Here is a 27,660-nt window from a genome sequence, read left to right as displayed (position 1 = left end):
AAACTTCTTGCTTTTATGTGAGCCAAAGATGGAGGCATTCATGTAGGAGCCAGAAAAAAATGTGTACTTAGCAATTCCCAGAGGGCTTACTAGGTACATTTTTACATTGCTCAATATTCTGCATGAATTCCAGAGTTTTCAAAATCAAAAGTTTGTTTCATGTGGTGGTCTGAAGTGAGCATGAATCCTGCAAAAATGGAAGGCAGCTTGTATATTTAGAACTGCACATAACAAATCACTCTGGATGGGAATTCGGAATATAGTTTTTCACACCACTCTGAACTATGCACTGTCCTTCCAAAGCAGAGACACAAGTCCACCTCACTCTGTCAATGAAATCACAGATTTCACCCAAATACAATGTTGTACTCAGTTCATGAATTACAGGGGGCAGAAGTCAATGCTGGTAACCTCTGGAAAAGCAAATACAGTTCTTGAAAAACAACGCAACCAACCAAAAAACCAAAAAGCCATAAAATAATATCCTCTAAATTTCTAAAAACTTTTAGAAACACTTTGTTTAAAATAATGATTCAGGAAGTATTTTGTGGTAAGAATATTTTATATTTTTTTTTTACACTTTTAACACTTACAAAAACATTCAAACACAGGAAAAAAATTAAATAACTTTGGGAGCAGAACAAATCCTTCTGCCTACACACATACATCAATTCCAAGCTGTTGGCACAAAAAGTAATCCACATTCATAAAACCCTTACTACTATATCAAACATAAGTTAAGTAAATCATAGGCACTATTTTATCAAATCCATGTTTCCACAATTCTGCAATAAATCTCTAAACACAGAGCCCCATGATTTCCTGATATTAATAAACTGGTAATGCACAAAGGCTTTCTAGTAAACAGACAGTCTGTCTTCTCAGGAAGTCATTTGCTGTATTTCGGGGGGAGCAGCAGAGAAAAAAATCCCTATAAAACTTAAGCTGAATTTACCCAAGCGATGAATTACTTAACTTAAGGAAACGTACACAATTTGATGCAGCCATGGTAAAACCCCCAATATCGTCATCTAAACTGACTTTCAAAAGTTAAAAGTCAATCAAGTGTTTGATAAAATCCACCAATTAAAATTCACCTTTCTTCAATGAAGACTGCAGCATTGCTTTGTAAAATGCTGAAATATAAAAACTGTGGCTTTAGTGAGAATATGCACATTTGATCTAGTTCTCTCTTCTGCTGAACAGTGACATGAGATACTGACATCCATTGCCTGTACCAGCGGGTGACTCAAGGCTAGATTAGTGGTATTTACTGCTCTGTACTGGTGCAAGGTAGTTTCTGCTGAAATCTAACTGAATTACAGTATATTTGATACTCCGACTTCAAAGTCTTAGCACAGATCTTGGTCTGAGGTGTGAAGTCATCCATCAACCCAAAGTCTGCTTGAGTATTTAGAGCTGCACATTAAGTCTCCACTCCTTTCTATTTGGTTTCTTCCAAGTCAAGTAGTATTGCATGGCTTTTAATCCAGGAATATGTTAATGCTGGCCTAAAATTCAAGTGCTAGAATTTCAGGATTAGTTATCCTCTTAGTGGTGGGAGTCAAAATACAACAGCAGTCCCAAACTCAGATACTAATGGGGTTGAAGGCTACCTACCATCCAATCCAATTTGTAGTGTTTGTCAGTCATTGCACAAAGGATATACCATTCACATTCTCAAACTTAATCAACTGTACACCCAAAATACTGAAAAAGCTTCAAACAAAAATCCCTTCCATTTAACTAGTCCCACCCAATACAACTTTAGTTACAGATGTTTGCATGATGTCTTCCAAAACAGAAAACAATTGTTCAAATGCTAAATATATCAGTTGTTCTGAGCAAAATGTGTTAGAGTAAGTCAGAGCCACCAGAGGAATTTAATAGCTTGTAAACAGACATAGCAGGTTTCATACTCTGTTACCAGTAATGTAAGATACACATATGTAAGGCAAAGTACATATTTAAACACACTTACATGGGCAATATCTTCTGTAAAAATATTTACAATTTAAAATAAACCAATTTAAGAAATGGATGAAAGTAAAAAAATAGGATACAGAAAACTCCCTCATACCATGGAACATCACCTAAATGAATATCATTTGGCATCAAGAGTCAACTCATTTCCTTAAAATTTGTATGTTACAAGTGCATAGTTGTGTTTCCTTCTCCTTAACTATCAGCATTTATAGTTGCTGCGGCTGCAAGCATAGCAGTATGATATTAGAACAAATTAACATTCTCACTTGCTCTTTCCTTTGTAAGGAAACCTGCTATTAAAAAAGTTTTCCCCAAATATCGAGCCTTGTGTTAAAAATGTGGCTACAGTAGCAAAGGCCATCTTTCCTGAGCCAGGAACTTTAAGGTTAGAAAGATTGTACAACTGATATTAAGCCCTTTTGGCAATCAAACATATAAGAGCATGTAAAGCCAATAAATCAACATAGGAAAGATGCAATCTATACTATTGCATTTGTGTGTGTCTGCTACATTCAAACCTTTTAATATGATAAAAGCCATGGCTACAACCCACTGTTCTGCCTAATCCTCCAGAGTAACTGCTGATTCTTCTTGAAGGATATATGTACCACTTGCCCCAACCAGGATCTCATACAATTGTTAAAAGCAACATTTCCCTAGCACTGTAGCAATCTGCAATCAGAACATTAGCTCTGATTAATGTAGCCTTGTTTCAATAGTACATATTCACCAATCTTTCTGCTGAGTTAAAGAAGGCTGAAAATGATATTTTGGACAATGTAGGTTGACAGTTATCCTTGCTGTTTTTCAAGGTGGGCATTTCTTTGGCATTTGTTTGGTTTTTGCCCAGACATTGGCCACTCTCATAAATGCTCATACTGATACATTTTTAGCAAGCAAGAAAAAAACCCCCAGAACTGATAGCAATTTAATGTAGAAGTGATTGTATGACCACCAAACATCTGATGTTAGATGTTATTAAAGTGCTGCTTTTATAATCTCTGCCAGTTTGTGCTAATTAGAGACAGAGAGGTTTGGAATTTTTACAAATCCCAAGAGTCACATCTGAACAGTTTGTTTAATCAAGCTGTCTTTTAGCCTGGTGAGGAAGCATCCGTGAGCACTGGAACTTTGCATTAAGCTTTGCAGTTCAGTAGCAGCCATCTTTCCAACTCTCATCTTTCACGTTGCCATAGGTTTTGGGAGTGGGTAATGATCTAAAATGAAATGAGATATTTTTCAGTTTCATATATAACTGTTGAAGTCTCCATCTACAATACATAAGAATTTAAGCGTTTTATAAATAATTGGAATACATACTTCATCTATTTAATTCTCTGCAATACAGTTTACTTAAGATAAACTCCAAAGTATTTTCAGTTTCAGATTGTATGTGTTGTATCTTGGCAACTACCACGTCAGAAAAAAAGGCTGAATAAATAGGCAGACAACTTACTGCTATTATACTGTGTGAAAATGCAAGCTTAATCTGCTGACATCTAAAATAGGCCACTTTTTCAGTCACGTATATAAACAGGGAAATCCTTGTTTAGAATATTACATTTTGCTTTCATCAAAATCCTGACATTCACAGATAGAATCATAGAATCAGCCAGGTTGGAAAAGACCGCCGAGATCATTAAGTCCAACCCTTGATCCAACACCACCGTGGTTACTAGACCATGGCACTGAGTGCCACATCCAGTCTCATCTTAAAAACCTCCAGGGATGTGAATCCACCCCTTCCCTGGGTAGCCCATTCCAATGCCTGATTACTCTCTCCGTAAAGAATTTATTCCTAATATCCAACCTAAACCTCCCCTGGCACAGCTTAAGACCATGCCCTCTTGTCTTACTGATAGCTGCCTGGGAGAAGAGACCAACCCCCACCTGGCTACAGCCTCCTTTCAGGGAGTTGTAGAGAGCGATGAGGTCTCCCCTGAGCCTCCTCTTCTCCAGGTTGAACAACCCCAGCTCCCTCAGCCTCTCCTCATAGGACTTGTGCTCGAGTCCCTTCACCAGCCTCGTTGCTCTTCTCTGGACCTGCTCCAGCACCTTGACATCCTTCCTGAACTGAGAAGCAGTTCCTGAACTGGACACAGCACTCCAGGTGTGGCCTCACCAGCGCTGAGTACAGGGGAAGAATCACTTCCCTGCTCCTGCTGGCCACACTGTTCCTGATCCAGGCCAGGATGCCATTGGCCTTCTTGGCCACCTGGGCACACTGCTGGCTCATGTTCAGTTTCCTGTCAATCCAAACTCCCAGGTCCCTTTCTGCCTGGCCCCTCTTCAGCCACTCTGTCCCCAGCCTGTAGCACTGCATGGGGTTGTTGTGGCCAAAGTGCAGGACCCAGCACTTGGCCTTGTTGAACCTCATCCCGTTGGAATCAGCCCATTTCTCCAACCTGTCCAGGTCCCTCTGCAGAGCCCTCCTGCCTTCCAGCTGATCAACACTCCCCCCCAGCTTAGTGTCATCTGCAAATTTGCTGATGGTGGACTCAATTCCCTCATCTAAATCACCAATAAAGATATTAAACAGAATTGGGCCCAACACTGATCCCTGGGGGACACCACTAAGTGACCGGCTGCCAACTGGATGCAGCACCGTTCACCACCACTCTCTGGGCCCGGCCCTCCAGCCAGTTCCTAACCCAGTACAGAGTGCTCCTGTCCAAGCCGTGGGCTGCCAGCTTTTGTAGGAGTCAGGAGAGGGTGTCAAAGGCTTTGCTGAAGTCCAGATAGAACACATCCACAGCCTTCCCCTCGTCCACTAGGTGGGTCACCTGATCATAAAAGGAGATCAGGTTGGTCAGACAGGACCTGACCTTCCTAAACCCATGCTGGCTGGGTCTGATCCCTTGTCCATCCTGTAGGTGCTGTGTGATTGCACTTAGGATGATCTGCTTCATAACCTTGCCAGGCACTGAGGTCAGGCTGATGGGCCTGTAGTTTGCCAGGTCCTCCTTCTGGCCTTTTTTGTGGATTGGCGTGACATTCGCCAACTTCCAATCATCTGGGACCTCCCCAGTGATCCAGGACTGTTGGTAAATGATGGAAAGTGGCTCGGCAAGCTCTTCCACCAGCTCCCTCATCACCCTAGGATGTATCCCATCTGCTCCTATAGACTTGTGAGGATCCAAGTGGCTCAGCAGGTCACTAACTATTTCCTCCTGGATTACAGAGGGGCTATTCAGCTTCTTATCTCTGTCTCCAAGCTCCAGAAGCCAGTTGTCCTCAAGACAACCTGTCTTACTGATACTTCATTATTGCCTTGTGTACAGATTCTGCATTACAGAATCATAGAATTGTTTAGGTTGAAAAAGACCTTTAAGATCATCAAGTCCAACTGTTAAGCCAGCACTGCCAAGTCCACCGCTAAACCATATCAGCAAGTGCCACATACACATCTTTCAAATACCTCCAGGGATGGTGACTCCACCACTTCCCTGGGCAGTCTGTTCCAATGTCTGACAACCCTTCTAGTGAAGAATTTCTCCTAATATCCAATCTAAACCTCCCCTGGTGCAACCTGGGGCTGTTTCCTTAAATAAAAAAAAAAAAAGAAAGGGAAATTTAGAAAAAAAATAGTTTAATAAGTGAAACATGTTTCTATAAGGCAAGTGATTTGGACAACCACACTTCACTACTATGAAGTTCCTGGCAAATCAATCACTTTTTATTACACAAAGTTCCATACTGCTGAAGCACAGACTCAGACTGCAAAACAGTCGATGCTGTGAAAAAACCAGTTGATACTCTGGCAGTCACTTGGCATTCCCCTGCCCAGCACTCACTGCAGAACAGAACTCTTCCACTTTGCTATTTAGCACTGTTTTATCTTTTTTACAGTATTGGAGACCAGTTGTTTTTCCTTTCTGTTTAAGGGGATTCTTACTATTTCTCATGGATGACTGCTTCTTTGTGTCAGCTTTTGCTTGACACCTTCAGTGAAAATTCACAATCGCAGTTAATAGTCTCTCTTGCAGCTGTTTTTGAAAAGACACTGACATTTAGCAACTCCTACATCTGGGTGCTAGCACAATTATGTTTAAGTTGAAAATTCTTGTTTTGTCCTGTGGGTTAACTGCATTGATTTTTACTTTAAGTTTAGCAAATGCTATGGATGTCTCCTCTGTCCTCGTGCATCTTCCTTCTGGAATTTTCTAGCTGCCCAAGGAGAGAAACTGTTCTTACCATGGTACCACTGCTTGAGTTATGAAGGCAAATAGTTCTGACTTCAGAGTATGTCACTTAGTGACAAAAGTGAATTTTCACTTGCCAGCTATATTTTGATAACTTTTTACCACATGCAGGCAAATTCTTGCTGCCTTCTCAGCCCATACTAAGACTTTATTTACTTAGTTCAATATCTTACATTATTAATTTCACTTTCACTCCTTCACCTTCACTTTCCCATTCAAGATCCTTTTTCTCAGTTTGTATTCAAAACTATTTTGGAAACACATGCAAATACTTCACACGGAGGTCTCCATATCTGTTCTGAAGACCTTGAGATCAAAATAACTATTGCAGGAAGGAGCAGCACAAAAACATAATGTACAAAATTCATTATGAAAACTTAAGACTGCCTGTCCCAGACTCACCTGCGAACAGGCTGTGCAAGTTTGCTACGAGGCACTGGGATGCCCCCTGTGGAAGGGGCACTGGGTCTGGGCAAACCACTCCTCATCCCTGCTGGTCTGGTAAGAGTAGTACTGTTAATACTGCTGGCAGGGCTTGGCAAGCCTGAGCTCTGGGCTGCAAGAGGCCCTGGTGAAGAACTACTGTGCGTCAGCTGTGTGACTTCTGGAGAGGCAACTGAACCAGGTCCATGGTTACTAAATGCTTTCACTGGTTGTCGCAGAGCCAGGGGAGACGGTGCCGCAGGTGAGCGGAATTTACTTGAAGAAGGTACTGGAAAATAAAATACAGAAATTACTTTCAGCTTAAATTACAGTATAACTGAAATTAACAACTGGAAATTACTTTATGTGATTATACAAACAATATGGAATGTATAATGGAATACAGCCAATCAAGCAGCAATGAGAAACAGGAATTCAGATTTCTTCTTTGTCATGTGTTTTTGATATAACTCTAATACCCTGTTTGCTTACTACAAATATTTATTTATCTGGATTTGTAAGTAATCCTAATAAGGCTATAACCATTATATCAATCAAATCAAAAGAAGCAGAGGAGAAGGTATTGGTTAAGAAGAAATTTAACTGCTTCAGAAATATGTGAACCTAATTTTCATCCTGAAAGAAAATGTTGAAGAATACAGTATTCTAGAGTGAGACAGTCTTTAAATGGATTCAAAGTGTACATTAGACTTCAAAGATGAAATTCTGAGTGCAGAGCATCCTGATGTTTCTTTATGCTGTTCTTTTTAACCACTGAATTAGAATTCATCTAAAGATATGGTCACATTCCACATTTTCTGGCAGATGGAGAAAAAAAGTTAGGGTCAGCTGTCCTGGTTTCAGCTGGGATAGAGTTAATGTTCATCTTAATAACTGGTATAGTGCTGTGGTTTGGATTAAGGATGACATTAGCCAACCCCAACACCAAAGAGGTTAAGGTGCTACTATGAAACTTAAACCAGACAACTATAACAATTTATAGCCTTTCTCTTCTTACAAACATTATCTAAATTATCAGTATAACTAATACCTGTTTTCAAATACTTTGTATCTAAATTAGTATGCAAGGTCTTGATATCAAGTCGTTTCTCATACTTCACAAGTATGAGAAATATTTTCAAATTATACAGAATACTTAATTAACCCATAATCTTAATAATTGCATGAAATTTCACCAGCTTTCAAACTGATTAAGATTGGTCAGAGTCAACATAGGACAATCAAATCAATTATGGAGCTAAAACAAAATCACATTTACATTTATTAGATTTGCATGAACTATTCTTTCCTCAACTAAATAAATGTTTTATACTGAGACCAAAGTTGCATCCTCTTTGACAGATGTTGTACATAAAGAAGCTGGTCCTTAACACAGCTTTTATTATCATTTTCAAGGTAGATCCACTAAGAACATGAGGAGTGAGAGAAGAGACAAGTAGTGACAGGAATGTGGCATCCTTAATGGGGTACAGAGGAAGTAGTAATTTTCAGGTTGTATTTTGAAGCCATTTCTTATAGGGGATATCTAGGAAGATTAATATGTGCCTCATTACAGATGTTAATTGGATTTGATTTCTATCCAAAAGGGCCTTTCTGTTGACCAAATACAGCACGAAGCTGCTCATGGGAAAAGCTGACAAAAGAAGGTGGCAGAGGGGTCAAAAATACATGACAGTTGCTAAGTAGCAAGGAGAATAAGTAAAAAACCTTAAAATAAAACCTTGGCATCAAGCCAGAGGATGGATTAAGGAAAGCATTAACAACAGAATGACTGGACAAGACTAGCAGCAAAGTGCTCTTAGGACTAAGATAAATTACATATTAGAAGTTTTTAAAACATGACCTTGCCTGTAACATTGGTGCAATCACATCTGCAGAATTTCCAAGTCACTCCACAGTGTACATATAGGGAGCTTTTATCACTGAACTTCTTGTTACAATACTTGCTTGAAACACAAAACCAGCACCATATTAGTGACTACCAGCAGAGCAATGCCAGTGTATAAAAACTGAATATAGCTTTGGGCCTCTTACAGGCACATCAGGGAAAAGGTTTTTAGGTACAGAATATCAGCAACAAAAAGCTGTAACTGAAGAAAGCTTGTCACATTCCCAGTGAAAGTAAGCATCCAGTAAATTAGTCCTCTCCATTCTCTCTAGCTTTCTGCTGACCATATTCTACCATGCTGCCAACTTGAGCTCTCAATTCATAAAACATTTCCTGTCAGCACAGCACTGCAGACGTTGCTGAGAACTGTATTCATTCTTGTACATAAAGGAATGAATTGTCTTCCAGAGCAGTCCACATGATGCAGTCTGGCAAACTGCCTAGTAATTCTGTTCTACAGATAAAGAATTTTGTCTTAGAGCAGTTTTGGATATTCATTAAACTCAGTTTGGCCTATTTGTAAGACAGGGTCACAAAGAGTGAGGTATCGCCTCAGTCAAAGACTATTTGATAATTGTGTATCCATGTGCAGTATTGAGCTGATCCATGTTTAGTAAAAACATGTGAACATGTTAAGGGTTGTGCTTAATAACTTCACCAAACTCCATCTCCTTAGAAACTAAACTAGAACCAACTACAACTATAACATCTGGCAACCAAAAAAAAAAAAAAAAAAAGAAAGAAAGAAAAAGGCACTGTGCAGTCATGACATTTAGATTTCCTACTCTCTCTGGATTCTGTCCTGGATTGTGGGCAGGGAGCACAAGATCTCCATGTGGGAAAGTAGGATGCTCTGAAGCTACAAACTTATGTGACTTGTACTCCAAGGCCAGCTGCTGCACACTGACTTGAAAACAGATTAAACTTTAATTCTTAATTCTAAATCACAATCACCACGATGAGATGATTCAGACCAACAGGAAAGAACAGATGAGGTAAAACTATGGGAATCAATAGACTGATCTGTCATCTCAGTACAGGAAAGATGTGGACCTGATGGGAGCAGGTACAGAAAATGGATGAGCACCTCTCCAGTGAAGAAAGGCTGAGAGAGTTCAGGGGTGTTCAGCCTGGAGAAGGTTCTGGGGAGACCTTATTTTGGCCTTTCAGTACTTGAAGGGGACTTACAAGAAAAATGAGGACAGATTTTTTTAGCAGAGCCTGTAGAAATAGGATAAGGGGTAATAAACCAAAACAGTATAGATTTACATATATATAAAGGAAGAAATTATTTTCTGTGGGGATGCTGAGGCATGGGAACAGGTTGCCCAGAGAGGTGCTGGCTGCCCCATCCTTTCAAGTGTTCCAAGGCCAGGCTGGATAGGGCTTTGAACAACCTGGTCTAGTTGAAGATGTTCCTGCTCACTGAAGGTGGAGGTGGTTTGATTAGATGACCCAAAGCGTTCTATGATTCTATGATCTGAGTGATACTGGACTGCTGTATAAGCTTTAGCAAATACTGTGAGGTAAGAGTTAGTTATTTGAATGTATTTTGAAGTCTTTTACACAAAGTGGTGAAAAAAAGCCAATGTCTGTGTGTGTGAAAGGTGTCAAGCTAGGTAGTAAATAGTATTTTAAGAAACTAAAATTAATTGTTGCTCAGCTGTTCATTCTTCTGAGACAAAAGTCTTGCTTCATTACTGCTAAATAATTCTATACTCATGAGGATCTCAGATGAAAGAAAGAAAATCAATACATCAAGGACTACAAAACAGCAAATAACTGAAAGGGCAGAAAGCAAATAACTGAAAGGGTCCTCATGTGCAGTAAGGAATGACAGCAGCTATTAACTGGAATACATAACTGGCAGTGCAGCATGCTCTGTTCCTCATTCTCTATGGTTAATAAATTTTTACAAATAGTTAATTTTCTGTACATTCCCACAGTTTCAGACTAGACCATTGACCTAATGAGTGTTCCAGACATCCAGAAGAAGGCATAGCCAGCCGGAAAGAAAGCAAGACAGCTTTGCAGAGGAATCAAGATGGTGGGCTTATGCCAAAGGAGAACACTCTGAGAACTTTATTTGGTATGAAGTATTAGGAAAAACGTAGAGACTTCCTATTAATCCATATGAATCTGTTTCACAGTTGTACTTCACTAAAAGTTTCTGCATGGAATGAAGGTGACTCAAAGAAGTCAGCATTGTTACACCACCGAGAGGAACACGTACATTCTGTCAGTCACCCTCATGTCTGCACAAATGACTCTTACAGTGCTTAAAGGATTCTAGCATCCAGAGGGCTTATGAATTGGTCTCAAGTGAAATATGATCCTTAAAATGAGATCTTCTAAACTCTAACAGACATGCTTAAAACCAAAATCAATTATTTTCTCTTAATTGTGAAACTGAGGCAGTGTCACATAAAAGGCTGCCAGAGCTGATTAAAAATCAGATAAAACTTGTCTAATTGGATTAGAGACTCAATATATTCCATTTTCTTTTAAAAAAAAAAAGGCAAGTTCAGCCATTAGGAAACTGGAATATTATATACAAAAGTCTCTAATTCCTTGAGAAAAAAAAAAGAAATCTAATTATTGTACCTTGGGGTTAACCTTCCAGTTTTGTGAGGAAAAGAGAAACCAGAAGCACACACAAAACAAGTTGATATTCCGTGTTCATCTTTTCAAGGATAAACTTGTTAGGTTTTGGTTTTAGCACAAAGTATGTATATTTTTACCACTTTTGCTTTAAAAACTGTATTTTGCAAATAAAAAACTTCCTATCCAAATACAGGCCTAATGAATATGGATTTAGGAGTGTACTTTTCTAATACAGATTTCCTAATGCTAGAAAGTCATAAATCCTTGGATTTTGATCTCAAAATACAATCTCCTATATGATGCAGAGTTTATTTTTAATATTTAGACCAAAAAGTTAACTTTCGTATAGCAAGGACCACTTGGTTAATCTCGACATGCAACAGCAATTTTATTAATCTAGCACATGTGAGATTTAATGCAGGTGAACAATTATCTGAGATTTGATGGAGCTTGATAAGAGGTTGTAAGTTAATTACCTCCTTTTGCAGATGGAGTTTGAAGAAACTGTTTGGTTTTGAAGGCAGCACGAGGCAAATTTTTCTGCCTTTGCAGAGCTGTTGAAAGACAAGAAGTGTTATATTTGTCTAAGAAGATAAGGAAACTAAATTTACTGGAAGTTTCAGAATTGCATCCACTTGTGAAGCATCAAGGAACAGAGTGAGTTAAACACTCAAAAAGCAGTTATGACTCTGGAAGTGATGGGGTTTTGTGAATGGTTCTTGCTCTTAATGACGAAAAGTTACAGAGGAGTGTGTCAGAAATTTTGCAGTGCAAAATGCGCAGATTCAGTAAGAGTAAAGCTTCTTGCAGGGCAAAAAGCCCAGAAATGCAAAAAAAAAAATAAAATTAATACACCAAAGGGAGAACAAGCCACCTAGCAAACATGCTACAGCAATATGAGTGCAAGATTAGATACAAAGATGAAAATTAAACTGTCATATTTGACCTAGCAAGACTAAACTTTTCATTTTAATAGTGTTTTCAAAAATATATTAACACTAAAGAAAGGCATAAATCTTTGTCGAATGTGATCACCATATAAACAAATTGTGTTTTCCAGTTATGGAGACTTAGCCAGATATCTTTTTTCCCCTCTTCAAAAGGGTATGCAAGAGGACTCAAACTTCAAATGAAGACTTAAGGTTAAGAATTACCAGCTGCCAGCATGTACACAACATGATGGAATCTATTTTTTATTGCTTCTTTGCTCCTGTGTCCTGCCTTTTCTCTAGTAACATTCAAGGGCTGGTATTGCCTTGAAATGACCTCACTACCTACCAGTTACCAAGAGAGAAGCCAGCGTTCCAAGAGCTGCAGAGTCTTGGCATGGAGAGAATTACCTATTGCCAAAAGGAATGCATTGACTCTGTATTTTCACCGCAGCATATTTTAAGGGGGGAAGGAGGAAAGCAGTCAATGAAATAAAGCTTTGCCTTCAGACAGTCTTTGTAACATGATGTGTGAATAAACATCTCTGCTCACCTCAATGTATGGAGTTTTATACTAGCATAAAATTGATTGCACTAGCAAGGCTTATTTCCATAGTGAGAAGGAAGAAAGATGGGGGAACAGCTGTGCATAAAGATCCTGACCCTGAGTAAGAAGCTCAGTAATCCTATCACCAGTGAATATCACAATAAAGAAGGTAGGAGAAGAACAGTTAGAATCCTAATAACATTAGTTAATCCTTTTCTAAACTTAATAGCATATAATTGCCATCACCTTTCCTACCCTTCAGTTAGTGCAAACTTCACAGTATTTTAAGAACTATAAAAGAAGTTCATCATGTGTTTCAACATCATGCTGAAAATATGACTAGGGGGTCTATTCAGTTCAGTCTTAATAACTAACTAAAACTGTCATTTTCAACAAACAGCAAAGAGGAATTAAAGTGTTCATAAACACAGTAAAATGCTGCCTGTGTATATTAAGAATAAAAGTCTTATTCCTTCTACCAACTAGAATCTAATACAAAACAGCATGTGGCAATATGCAATTCTGATTCAACTTCTGGCATAAGGTCTTCCAATAAACTTTTTTTAAGGTATACCCATCCACAGCCAATAAAGGACAGTAAGACCTTTAAAAATGAGCACAGTTCCTAGAAATGTACTGAGGCAGACCAGCAGCCAGAGTGTTTCAGTCCTCAAGTATTCCACTATACCATTTTTTTACTGAATCAGTGTTTTTGTTTTACCACACAAAATAATGAACAGCTTCTTCCTTCTTATTTTGAATTTGTTTTGCCCTAATTCACTCAGATTTAAATATGCTACCACACATGGCACTTTCTTCCCCCATCATTATTCACACTTCTTGCAAGTCAGAGATGTGGGATGATATGGAAAGAATTTTAAATACATATATATCAAATTCCTTCCTTCTCAATGGAGACTCCATGAAACAGACACTCAGTAACTAAACATTTCTGTGCACCGAACCACAGTGCAAAAAACTTAGGCAGCACACTTTGAACAGTGCTGAGGAAACATGCAGTTTGAGATAAGCATGTGGATAAGCACACTTATCCACACCATTTGCTGCTCTTGAAGTGCTCTGTATGCTGTGGCAGTACCTGTCACAAATGGTGTGCACTGAAATACAAGTGGTTACTTCTGATCAGCCAAACTAGAATAGTTAGTTTCCTCAAAACTTACTCTTCCTCCTTTTGCTCTGAACATGCCAAGCAGTTGGATCTTGGCAAGCAGACTGTCACTTTATTGATAAAGTGCCTACAGCTCTTTGAGAAAGTATTGTATTTATCTCTGCTTAAAGATTTAAAATCCATGTGCTCACAGTGCCACTAAGTACAAAAGCGTCACACAATCCACTAGAAAGCAGGCAGCTCCTACATGGAAGCCATCCTACAAATTCTACAGCTTTGCACAATCTATGTGGTGCAGGACCCAAGTACAGAGACTTCCCATCACTAACACTTTAGATAATTCCTATTCCTCGGGGAGCACGACACAAGTATTACTGTATCTTCCAGGGTTTTAATGCGAAATATTTACTGACTGTCATATAAAAAAGTACTTTCTGCATAATGGCATGGAGAATCAGATGTAAATGAACATTCTAATTGTTATAATTTTTATCTCATTCACTCAGTCTCTTTTCAAGAATAATTTGGCTTGTTCACTGCATTGTACCTAAAACTTCAAATGTCAAATATTTTCATGTTTTACAGTTGTACTTCTAAACATATTATCCGTCTTCCCTCTTCTGTGTAAGCAAGTGTGTTCAATTTGCCTATATAACCGTAAGAGGAATTATCTTTTCAGAAACTTACTGGATTCCTAGCTCATTTTTGAATGCCAGCAACCATAGCAAGTTCAGTATTGCAGCCACAGCACATGTGCAAGTAAATTATGAACCGCAAATCCTTGACAAGGAGAAAAGTAGTGACTTCGGGTGGCAAGCCAGCGTCCTTGCAAAGGTAAGCTCATGCAAAACTAGCAGGTGTATGAGGAAGCTTGAAATCCCAAGACCCAGAAATCAATGCCAAGGGAAAACAAAAATTTGCTGCAATTTAACAGTGCTTTGTGCAAAGTGACAAAATACAAACCAAATAAAACAAAAAGTATACAATAAAAAGGACACAATTCTGGAAATTTTTATACAATGTACATTTTTGCAGAAAATTTTTTAATTCAGACTAAGCAAAGATACTTACTCATTGACTTCATACACAAACCGTTTTACGATTGTCAATAGCAAGACTCTGACAAACATCTGTAAGAGCAGGGAAACTGTAAAAGCTAGAAATCTGGCCTTTATTAATGATACTTAACTTACATTTAAATGTAAGTTGGTCTAGAGCGGTTCACATTTGGGGAAATATTCCATGAAAGGCAAGCAAAGTTGCCTAATGATTTCTGTGATTCTTAATGCATCCACAAGTTGGAAAAAAAAAAAAAGAACATATAACCACAGTCACACCACTTTGGTTCCTACAATGAAGTAATTGACTAAATATTGACTATTGAGACTTCTGTTGTCTGATCTATCCATAGAGTTTCACCATGAATATACTTTTCATTCTGGAAATAGCCTTCTAGCTAACTAAGTTGCCCTCTGGGCTCTTCCCTTCCCAATTCACTCTATTTTAAAACACCAAATAAAATCTGTACAGATTTTTACTACAAATAATTTTCCTTCATTTTTCTTTCAGGTCATTTTGATTATTCTTCCTATCACAGAAATAGCACAGCTGGAGAGCTACTGTCCAACTGCTCTGAATACTCTACAGTTTGATAAGCCTGAGTAACAGGTAACACTCCTGCTTTTGAACTACACACATGCCCTTTCAGTTGGAAATCCCACCTTCTGAGTCTTTGTGAATGGTGGAAGAAGGAGGACAAGGTAAAAGGAGGCTGTAGTAACCTATAAGAACAATCATAAAGTCACACTAACTTTTTTGACTACAGTAAGTATCATGTACCTGGGACTAACTGTCCACACAACCTTACAGCTGGTCTGAGTCACTACAGAGATAGAAATCATGCAGTGTTTGGCATGGTCTGTATTCCATATTCCGTACTTAACTGTATTTGGTAGCATCAACACACTGTTTTGAAAGTTTTAAGGAGACCCAACTAGGTTTACCAGTATGCCTCCATTGTTTGTTGGGTTAAAAAAACTCTCTACTTTAATTCACAAATATTATTTTACATTTCCCATCAAATATTTAGATTACTGACGAACTTTTATCAAAGAACTTTTATAGTTCAAGGCTTTTCACATAATAATATTCATAATATGTTCTTCCCTTTAAAATGTCACATAAGGTTATTAAATTCAGAAACTTGTTTTAAAATAAAATGGTCAGTAAACATTTGAACAACAGGAACTGGCAATATTGGCATATAAAGAAACACTGAATATTTAAGTTTCATTTGCTTTGGCTTCTTTAAGGTCACTATTTTTAAGAGACTTGTGAGATTAGCAGTATCCTCATATCAGCAGTTCACTTTGGGACAAAATAGCAGACAGTAGTCCAGCAACGGGCCAATTTGTTTCATGGGACACAGGTTCATCCAAACCTTTTCTAGGAAGTAATTGACACTTTAAAAAGTAAATAAAATCAGGAACTGGATATATAATTTCCAAGTGCCAAAAAAAAAAAAAAAAAAAGGAAAGAAGAAAAGAAACTGCAGATGGGTTAAACTTAAATTAACATTTTAAGATCAGGTTTTAATAGTTAAAAAAAAAAACAACATAAATATCATACAGCTGTTTTTTCAGAGCCTAGTAAAAAAAGTTTCTGAAATGTCCAAATACTGTATTTATACTCTTTATATTACTTCTGTATATATTTTTAAGAAACTATGAATGACACTTTAATAAGAAATCAGACTTTTTTAATATAATGAGTACCAGATTTTGTGTACCAAAAAAGCAGATTCACACAGGTCTGATTAAAAATCAGGACTAGCATCTCCAGTGTGGCATGCAATGTTTCATTTTGCCATGAAACTGGAAGACAGCTGAGTACCATCACTTAATTCTGAATTTTACATTGAATTTGCACTAAAGGTACTTACTGGCTGAGGCTTGAGGTTGAATGCGAGGTATTCCTCCATTTGGCACTTGAAAGTTTGAGTCACTTCTGCTGTTTTTCACAGACTCAGCTTGGATGTTAGGTGTCCTGGACAGGTTTGGAAGACTACGCCTTAGTTTTTCTGTACAAAATAATACAAAGATACCACAACATGTAGTGTGATGCTGGACAAAGGTCAGGTTGTGAATCTGTAGCTGAACCCCAAATCTCACTGATGCAAAATGTTAGCCACATAAAATTACACCGTGATTTAAAAGCATATTTTGTTACATTAATTCTTCTCAGATCTATCACATACAGAATATTTATCCATCTAAAAAAGCAAGAATGTACATTTTTCACCTGTGGTGAAAAAAGGCAAGCATACTGTGTTTTGAAGTTGAAACATAACTGGATTATGATTCTCTGAGTTTTGTTGTACTATTATGAAAACTGGATAGACAAACCTAATTTGCAGTTTTACACAATTTTTGAATTATTTACCTGTTTATAACAGAATGCTTGCCTGAAGAGTAAAAACATAGGTATTTGAGTAAATTTTTGAGACTGCCTAGTCCCACATCAGCCCATTATACAACAAAAATCAGCCACCCACTTGGAAAGAACCTCTTCATACACAGCATTCAAAATTATTGAAGTGTCCAGTTATGCTTCATCTTTCACATATGACTTGACTATCTACTCAGCTAATACTGATTCTTCAAGGGCCTACTAACATTTGTACCATTGCTCACAGAATACAAAAAGATGCCATTAAATATTTCTAAGTCTAATGACATTCTGTGTTTCTCCAACCCATGCAGAGCTGGGTTGATGACATACTTTGGACAGACGACTGCAGATGCCTTGACAGGATGAGTGGCCAACCTGATTCTTCAGAGGGATGCAGGGAAGAAGTATGTTAACCATGCACAAGCACTAAAGATGAAAACAAAACTAAATCTTCAGCAGCTGAATATTCCTACAAGTGTACTTTCGGCAAGTAGCAACTTGCACTGCAGTTGGGTACACCGCTGAACCCTGTCAACCAAATTTCCCTTCAAACATTCTAGCCAAAAAAAAAGAAAACCTGAACAACTTTTTTTGGTTGCTGCTGTATCAACTCTGAACATCCAAGCAACATTCAGCTGCACAAAAATCACCGCAAAAGAATTCCTTGGAAGTGTTTCAGAAACACATGATCACACACTCTATTTTGATCCTTCTAGTATGTGGGATACCAGCTTTTGGTACCTTGCCTCTCATGGGATATTTCTGTTGCAGCTCATCTAGCATGCATTAAGACTTTCATAAAATCCCAGAAAAGAACGGGAAAAGAATTCTCAACAGGTAATCACAATGTAATTGATTACCTTTTGCGCTGTGGATACCTAAAATTTCCCCAAGCCACTATTACTAATAAGGGGAATTCTTACTATCTGTATGTATATCCTTTCTAAATTTAAGATTTTATTTGCCAGATAAAAACTATGCTTGCTGAAATGGGAATATGCTTGCAAAATTTCAGCCCAGTTAAACGAGTTTCTGCCAGATTGCTACCAGGAAAAAGTACATTCAAGAAAAATCCTATCAGGATTACATTATTTTGTTCTATGCCAATATAGTATAAGTACACTGAGTTTACTGCAAGCTTTATTTTTTATCATGCAGCAGTTTACACAGCTTTGAGATATCTAAAATATCCAACAAATGCGTGAGTTAAGTACTAATATTTTTAAGGCCACATTCATTGTCAAAGAGTTGAGAGTCCTGTGCTGCCAGAAGAAAGCATTCAGCTGTCTCACAGGCTACAAGCAGGCATAAATTGCCATGTTATCCTTATCTGACCACAGTTACTTTCCTCTGCATTTTGTTCTGTCATCTGCAAGGCGTAACCATAGTGGTCAATGATAGTTTCCCTGCTTTATTTTTGTGCATTTGCCTGCCAAAGATAGACCTTGGTCACCATGAAACTCAATTATATTCAGTGACTGGATAACATCTAAAATAAATATAAGTCTATCAAATCATCTGACTATAAGGGTTCCCCAGCAGAACTGATGCTTTGTTTGCTCTGCTTTTTCTTCAACAATTCAGAGATTAAACCATGATGTTACATAGGCATATAGCTTTAGTACTGCACACTATCTAAACTACTTGTGTAACAACTTTGAGACAGTTTTTTACCTTCACTTTTGACATTACTAGTCTGTAAGTCTGTAGGATGGCCTTGAAGTGAAAGACGAGGTTGCTGTAAACGGCTAATCATGGGTTGTGGTGACGCTCGACTGTACTCTATGCTGCGAGCAGGCGAGCGGGAGCGAGGTGAATTTCTTGGAGATTGTTTTGGTGAAGGCCAGGGAGAACTGCGAGGTGATGGTGAGAACCTGCTAACAGCAGGGTGCACTGTGTGATGTGTGCCATCTTCCTCATCTTCTAAGCTCTGCGCATCAAGCTCCTGGTCGCTGAACGTGCCTCGCCTTGTAGAATTGCAAGAGGAACCAGAACTACGCCGAGAAGCAGTTGCTGCGTATTCTTGCCGGAGGCCTGGCAACAATGAGAACATTGTTTACTTGCTTCCAGCACACAGATGGTTCACACTAGAGACAGTGCCTACAAATATCTATGCAGTTCTCAACTCAAATTTGGCTCACCTTTTATTTGAAGCATTACATGAATTCAGTTTAGTACCAGAAAGTTGTCTACCAGCTAATAATGACTTGAAATAAGTAGGTGAGCACATTCCATTTCCTAGTACAGCAATCATCAGTATAGATGTATTGTGTACTTACTTGTTCCTCTCCTCTCCCAGGCTGGATTCTAGCAACACAGGCTACACCTTAGTTTTGGTATCATATAACATCGTATAACCATTATAGCAGCCACAATGAAATGTCTCTTGCAATAGATCAGTTAATGTAACCAAACAAGCAGCATGATAAGCTGCCCCCAGAGAAACTGGAGTTGTTAGATCAGTGGTCTCTGAAGTGTGGTGCCCACACACCCAGGAGTACACAAAAGAATCCACTGGTGGACAGGACAAAAATTTGTACAACCAGTATTTTAAAACAGCATTTATTTTTGTCTTTATCTCATGCTTTTAAAAGTTATAATGTTGCATATATTTGTGCATTTTTGTGTATCTAATATATTAGGGTAGCACACGTACATAATTTATAAAAAAATACATATATTGGGCCTTTGGTTTTGGTTTTTTTCACTGATGAGGATGCACAATAATCAGGAGACCACACTGTTAGAAAACTGAAATTATTACCACTTTCTGCAAACTCAGAGGGACAAAAAGACAGTCTCAACTAAAGCTATAATAAAAGAGAGACATCTATATAGGTGCTTTTTAAACTATTTTTTGCCGTAGTGATTTTACATTTTGGTGATTTAAATTACGGTTTAAGCACTGATGTCAACAAGACTGGATTACATCAGGAAGGCACATACCTCCTGAGAAAAATGGTGACAGGCAGTAGTCCATTCTAACCACCATCCTTTTAGCAAATACTCTATCTTACAGATTCATACTCTCCAGCATTTTTTGTCCATTGTCCCTAAAGAACAATTCTGCACAGCAACTTCCTTTCCTTAGCCTGGAGGCTTAAGCCCTCAACCATCTTTCTTGGGTCACCTACACCTGTACATTCACAGTACATCCCTTTTCCGTTATTGCTAAGCAAGTGCGACTGGAATTATTCAATGAAAAACCCCAATGGCTCCACTTCATTTTCAGAAAAAAAGCCACTTACTTTCTTCCTGCATTCGTGCTAAAATCTGCACATCTGTAACATCATTTAACTTGTAATTAGACCCAATAGAGTCTTCATCCATCTCTGATGCACTTAATTCACTGTCCAGAGAGGACTGTGGACTTAGCGGAGGATTTCTATCTCCCGAACTTTTAAGATGACCTATGGAAAGAAAATAAGGTAACAGGAAATGTTACTTAAAAGAAAGGAAAAAAAAGGAAGCTGCATTTCCTTTCCCAGTAAAAGAACTACCAATCTGACAACAGATTATTACTGAGACATTTAGTCTGACAGACCATTTGAAACATTTGATTGCTAACCTAGGGTGAAAATATAAGTTACAAAAGCAGAGCTTAGCCATTACCTTCTAAAAACAGGCAACTTTATAAAATCATTGCAATGGTACCTAAACAAATTAGTGACATATAGTCTGTTCTATCATACCATGTTTCAACTGCTATGAAGTTTGCACGGCTCTACAAACAAAAGCAACTGCATACCTGGTTCCATTTATGTTTTCATTCTCACCTCTGCTTACTACCTTGTAAGACATGAGTTTGACTAGATCTTTCTTAGTGGTAAGGACATGCTGGTCCAATGAATATTGATTCAGTTTGGAATGCTTAAAATACAGTTTATCTGAAAATACTATCTGTTCCACATACATATCTCTGCTAAACTATAACATGGAAACTAGAACAAGGAAAAACTCTTCCTGTTTTCTGCCTTCTGGCTGACATCCCATTGCCTGTTACATCTCTGTCCTCCTCAGGCAGACACACCATTGTAGGACATAATGCAGAGCAGAGTTAGAGAGATGAAGACAAAACCTGAGTAATGCCTCTGGTGCAGTGCAGGCTTCTCTACAAGTCCACACTGAACTACAGAGAATTGGATTGTCAATGCAGTGCTTTTTTCACCTTCCCTGTAAGCTAACTTTAGTTAAAGTATATACAATAAGCCAACAGTATGACTTCAGAATAGTGATATGTTCCAGGCATCAATTTTTATCACGCAAAGAAAACATCTACGGTGTAGAATAAAGGCAGAAAACATCATCTGAATTTAGTGTTTACACTGATAGCTGCAAAGCCTTGTGGAATGCCTTTAATTAAAAAATGCATCTTCTTAGATTCTATAGTTCACATCTCAGAAGTACTGATGGATACTTTACATACCAAATGTTTCAGTCAGTAAACCTACTGTTTACTAACTATTGCAACTGTAGCTGCAAAGACTTCGCAGCTACCAGCACCTAAGGTTTGAATACCTACCACGCAATTTACATGTCAGTCAATTCCAAAAGGCACTTACTGACCTTGGGACTCCACAGGACTAAGGTTCTGTTTTAATCTAACTGCCAGTATAGATCAGTGATTTTTTGGCACGTGGACATCCGAAGAAAACATTTTAATAAGTATCTCATGTCAGAAAGTCTGTAAAAAAGACTTTCCTAAAAAGCTTAAGTACTGCAAACATCCTACAAAAGACTGACAAGGTTTTGGTTTCTTTCTTACTCTAGTTCAATGCAAAGTCATCTATCTGAGCATGTTTTTCAAAGGAAGAGGAGGAAGAAGACAGCAAAAGACACAGTCACAGACATTTACCTGAGGTACCAGGAGGTATGAGCTGTTTCACTAAAGCAGATTTCACTGGTGTTGAGGAGGGAGAGTTAAAACCACTGCTGTAGGGGCTACCGGTATTTGGACTATAGGAGCTTGCGTAACTGACCGCACTGAAAGGACTGCTGTACAAACTCTGTCTCTTGAGAGCTGTAAGAAAGAGGAGAAAAGTGATGAATTATACTGAAGGAACCAATGAAAAATTAATACAATACTATATGGTATCTTCAGTGTGATTTAATTTCTGTACAGTTCAAGTAGAAAATTTCAGACACCAGGAAGTTTTTCAACTGACTTCTTCGTCCCCTAGATATAACCACATTGTGAAAGGAGTAGGAAGAAGAGGACAAGACAAGATAGTGATAAGTACTTTCATCATAGCAGTCAGATCTAAGATCACTACAACTGATCTCTTCAAGATGTCCAGTGTTGGTGCTGTGAAGCAGGAGGACAGTAGTAGCTAAGTAGTTAACGTACATCCGATGCACAATTGCATACAAACCAGAGCATACCACGAAGTCGAGTCCTCCAGAACTCACAGACCTGTGGAGATCACACAATACTTCCACAGAACTAAGCAATACCACCTACAAAATTTCCCTAAGCATATGCTAAAATGAAAAAGCATTAAGTCAGGCAAATGCTTCTGCTTATATTTCTGGGTACCATGAACCTACCAGGCTAAAGCAAATTGACTGTAGGGGTTATTCCCTTCTGTTCTAATGACTTTGGACTTTTTATCCACAGGTTTCAACCTCATATATAAGATCTAAATTGGGTACTTTCCTTTGCCATTTATTGTAAATATTTCAATGCTAAAGTACTTTCAGATAAATGTTAACCACTAGTGAACGTTTTCCATATGATACTGCAATTCCCCCAATTGCCAGGTGTAGGATTTGCATAGTTACTTATTTGATTATTTTGTTCAGAAGTTTTACACTTTATTTTAATATAATAGAAAATGGAATTTCAACAGGGGAAGTGGGTACCTAAGGAAAATCTGGCACTTTTGGTAAAAATCAGTTCCTTCATTGCTGCAAGTATATTTATACAGGAGTGTATAAAAGATCAAATTAAATCACAAAACATTAAGCTGAAAGCTAGAGGTCCTAACTGGATGGTATGTAAATCTAGGTTAGATTAAGTTGCAGCTCACCTAGCTACAGAAAGTAAGCTATTTAGAGAATGCTGTGTGACATTTCTATTAGTGAAGATGGGCTTCAATAAGCACAGTAGCAATTAGGCTATGGATAGTAGTGGACAAAAAAAAAAAAAGGAATTGAACTCCAATTTATTTACTAAAAATCACTGCTGTTTTGACATTACAAGAAGTTGCATGAAATGCTGCTTTCAGCAGCAAAGGCTGCTTTAGCTCCTCCTACCTTCTCTGTTCTTACTCACTACACCTCCTCAACTGTCCAGTACAAACAACGGTGGGGCTGCACTATCATCTGGCCTACTAAAGTGGATTTAAGTTAAAAATATCTAGAGTATTTTAACTGATTGCATCACTAAGTAAGTTTTTAGTAGTGCCCTAAAAAAAATGTCATCCAACCAAGCCAATGGCAGAATGTAGCAGAGGCAAAACCAGTAGAAATTAAAGTTGACTTTGAAGCAAATTCCTCAAACTGCAACTTGTGCAAAGGTACTTTCTAAACCAGTTATGTTACCAGTATTTTAGTTAGAGTGAAAAGACAGTTATAGATGAAGGATGGATGGAATGCTTATATTTCAGCTTTCACTGCAAGTTTTAAACAATATGCATTAATTTCACCAATTAGTGAATTCAGTGAATTCTAGCAAGTATTCTTGAGGTACCTCTACTTTATGTTGAGTCTCAGAAGGGAAATATCCATTTTATTACAAAGCTCAGTTAACAAAACCAATAATTACAACTCGTTGTATTCTGGTTGACTTACAAGAGGCCACTCCTTTGATAGCAAGTTCTGGTGTTCACATAGGAATCCTAAAGCATCTATTCCAACTGAATCTTTTTTCTCACACTAAAAATAATTTACTTTTCATCTCTTGCAGAAAGTGTCAGTAAAAAAACCTCTAAAATGTAAGACTGCACAACAGTTCTTTTGTACTTATTACATAGACAAGTATTTTAAAATACTAACACAAATCAGAAAACAATTGTATTACTGTATAACCTTCAAAACAGGCTCTTTGTACATACCAATAATGATACAAAATATTTGATCACACAGATTTTTTTAGATGAAAGTAAGTATACTTTTGCTACATATAAAAAGTTTGCTCTGGTACATGATGAGCCTTGATATGTACAGTAGTTTTCATCCTAACTAATGTAAACTTCTACCTTCCTCAGCATTTTCCCAGGAAAAAAAAAGCTGGATTCAAACTCTTTTCTGGTCCAGAACTCCTAAAGGTTTTCCAACAGGGATTTCTGTAACTCAGGAAGACACTGCTATTTTACAAATAGAGATGTGGTCTTTATTAGGAGTGTCAGACAAAATCAGCATGACAGATAACTCATTTTAACATTTAAATGATCCTATATTGGATAAAACACTATCTTACAAAAGATTACACATTAGCCCTCAAAATACCAAAGGGGAGGGTTGATGATCAACAATTTTATTTTAATGAATTTTCTTTTATAACATTCAGAAACAGTATGCAGTATCTAATTCCTTTTAGTTAACATTTTGTTAAAACAGTCATGAATCTCTCTTGCTGTAGAAAATAGGAAAATTTGAGTGCAGAATATACCTAAGGTTTCCTCTAGTCTGAACATGCTTCCAACACTGAGCAAGACTTGCTCTGCAACTGTAAACCTGAGCTAAATAGTGACAAGGCACTGTGCATCAGTAACTGCCCCCAGTAGTTTGGAGCTGAGAGCTGCTCTGCCCTCCTTTATTATCACACAGTGGAAAATAGGATGGAATATGAACATGTGAAATACGAGAGAAACAGCGAAAAGATATTAAATTAGAAAGAGGTAACAACAGGAACTGACAACATTAAAAAGAGTCAATGCAAAAGAAACATCAGCAAGGATTTAGGAAAGAAAGTAACAGTAGTGTAAAAAGCCTTCTCCACAGAGACTGGAACCAAAATCGATAAACTGACGCAGCAGGTAGTAATAGGTTAAGTGATGGGTCCATGAGGAATAAGTGTTATGTAAAATGCGAGTCACAAGATAATCCTCAAGTTGTAGGGTAGAAAACACAAACAAGGTTACAAGCAGCACTACTCATCTCCTCCAGTGGAGCTTCCTGCTACCCTGTATCTGTAATAGATTGGTTGCTATAAAGGACAATTTTCTATTTTGTTACAAATTCATTTTTTCATGCAATCTGCTCCAACCAGCAATATTAGTGCCTTTCTCTTCTATCATTAGTATTTTCTCCTATTAGTACTTTAGATGAATTGTAATATTCTTTCACGTATCACTGCCAGAGGCAGATTCTCGGGTCTAAGTTAAAAAATGAGGTGAAGTTACCTAAAGACATTGTTTGAATGATCAAACTTTCAAATATGTGCATTTCATAGGGAAGTTTCCTGCCATTCAGCTTCAACTATGAATTTTTAAAGATATACCCTAAGGGTAACAGAATTTGTGGTACTTCTGGAAGACTTCTACTCACTAATGAAAAGAAGGTAAACCATGAAAAGAATTAGGTCAATCAACTGCTATCCAGTCTTAAATATTCAGTAGTATTCAAATTACCAAACTTGGATCATCATTTGTAAATCCCTCTGATCTGGGTACTTTTCTTTGCTTAGAATTTCAGCCTTTGCCTGTAGCAAATCATGTTAACTGTCCAGGAAAATTGTTAACAGATGTCCAGGCAGCATAAAAAAGGCACAAGAAACAGGAGAAGATCAACGGTGACTCATATTGAGGGCACTTTTACCACTATGCCTATGATTGTTATAAGAATAAAAAATGGATTCAAATTTTATTAAGAACAATTTTAGCACAAACCAGAAAAAAAGACTGAATTGCTTCAGAAAAGGATCCAAGGAAGGGAAAAAAGTTACAGTCAAATAAACTCAGCACAAAGTTTACATATAACCATGTAAAGAAGGTGGTAGTTGGGAACATTCCTGGAGCTGTGTGTGTTCACTTAGTCCTAGCTTAAGTCCAGCTGTTCTGCTAACTACTAAACATAACAGTTAAAAAAGTAGCAGAGTGCAAAAAAATGGAAATACAGGGAGAGAACAGCTATTAATAGCAAGAAAGTAAGTTGTCTCAGGAGAATATTTTAAAAAATAAAAATAGGCTCCAATAAAGAAATTAAAATAAAGCAAGAAAACAGATGGACAGAGAATTCTAATCAGTCCTTCAGCATTTTGCTGCTGGTCATACATAAAAAATGCTGGTAATAGAAGGATGGAGAATGTAGGTTTTCATACGCAATTTGTATCAAGGAAGAATCATAAACTTTGGGGGTTTTTAATCTGATTGTAACAAGATCTTAAGTTACTGGGGATGGGAGGAAAAGAAATAACTATTACCTCCCCAGAGTATTCACAAACTTAAGCCTCCATTTCCTTAGATGAAATAAAATAGATAATCTAGCAGAAAACCATGTTAACATGCTGTAAAGCACCTAACAATTATGATAGTTTAATACAGGCTTCTATTTTAAAATAAGACAAGAAAACCTTCAAGTTAAAAACACTTTCTTCCTGAAAACGTCTGCCCAAATTATGAAGATAGTATAAAACTGAAATCATGACTCACAATCTGTGCCGCCTTTTCATTTGTTCATACAGTTCAGAAAATGAGTCGAATTAGTTACACCTTGTAAAACATAACAAAAACTTAAGACCCAAGTAACTGCTGAATGTTTTATCTCACAACTACCAGCTAATTTTGACTGTGTTTCAGAGTAAATACATACGACCCAGTGGTTTTAGTGTGCAGGAACTCACCTGACATTGTTTGTTCCAGCCTGTGGATCAGTGACTTTTTAGCACATTCGACGTCAGGACTTGGGTAATCCAGTACCTGCCTGCACCAAACTAATGGACTGATACATTTTTGCCCTGGAGTCAGTTTCTTCTTTGGAGATGTATATAACCTGGAAAAGAGGGGGAAAAAAATAATCTATGAGGACAAACAAAATGAGCATGAGATCAGGCATGCAACAAAATACCACATACTATGCTATTTTTATACTCTATCTATACTATAATACAATCCCAAAAGATAAAGAAAGCACAAATTTTAGCTTACAATTAACTTTTTTGGATACAGCATAGAAGTGATAACATATGGCTACTCAAGGACTTCTGGCAAAGAGCGCTCTGCCTATCTTGCTATACCAGGATATACCAACTGGTATGCAAGGAAAAAAAAAGCCTTCTCAGACACGTTAGGTATATGCATCATCATGGCTGGGCTTCACGAACGAAGATTAAGGAAGGCTCTATCCACATTTATTACAGGCACGCTGGTGGCTAATGAGGCCAATATGAGATAGAGCACAATTTCACTATATCACATAAATGCACTAACCGGGATTATCTTTTCAGATTTAAGTAACATTCACCTGAAAGAAGGAAATAAAGCACTATGCAATAGAGAACTGTTGTTTTCCTAACCAAAGATGTAGCAAGCAATTATCAT

The 27,660-nt window shown here is 37.7% G+C and overlaps 1 protein-coding gene and 1 long non-coding RNA gene across 4 annotated transcripts in view; one reads left to right on the top strand and one right to left on the bottom strand.

Moving 5' to 3' along the window:
- Positions 1–543: 543 nt before the first annotated feature.
- The window catches only part of SLAIN2 (SLAIN motif family member 2), a 36,628-nt gene continuing 9,511 nt past the window's right edge, over positions 544–27,660 (bottom strand). Inside the window, exons 2-9 of one of the 3 annotated variants that reach the window (XM_051790007.1) lie at positions 26,964–27,112; positions 22,035–22,199; positions 20,428–20,589; positions 18,854–19,213; positions 16,671–16,808; positions 11,601–11,678; positions 6,591–6,900; positions 544–3,203 (exon numbers count right to left, since the gene is read on the bottom strand). In XM_051790007.1, the coding sequence (XP_051645967.1) occupies positions 3,137–3,203; positions 6,591–6,900; positions 11,601–11,678; positions 16,671–16,808; positions 18,854–19,213; positions 20,428–20,589; positions 22,035–22,199; positions 26,964–27,112 (1,429 nt within the window). In that variant the 3' untranslated portion in view covers positions 544–3,136. Of the gene's footprint in view, positions 3,204–6,590; positions 6,901–11,600; positions 11,679–14,794; positions 14,860–16,670; positions 16,809–18,853; positions 19,214–20,427; positions 20,590–22,034; positions 22,200–26,963; positions 27,113–27,660 lie in introns of those variants that run through there. The other 2 variants (XM_051790008.1, XM_051790009.1) reach the window with 2 other exon arrangements.
- Positions 11,703–17,755, top strand: LOC127472236 (uncharacterized). Its single transcript, XR_007904929.1, has 4 exons — positions 11,703–11,781; positions 14,409–14,563; positions 15,299–15,397; positions 17,491–17,755. It is a non-coding gene; the product is annotated as an uncharacterized LOC127472236 (long non-coding RNA).

Source organism: Manacus candei, unplaced genomic scaffold (genome assembly GCF_025592945.1).
Source record: "Manacus candei isolate 608988 ecotype Guabito, Panama unplaced genomic scaffold, ASM2559294v1 h1tg000028l, whole genome shotgun sequence".
Classification (NCBI taxonomy): Eukaryota; Metazoa; Chordata; class Aves; order Passeriformes; family Pipridae; genus Manacus; species Manacus candei.
This window is presented reverse-complemented; position numbering and strand designations above follow the sequence as displayed.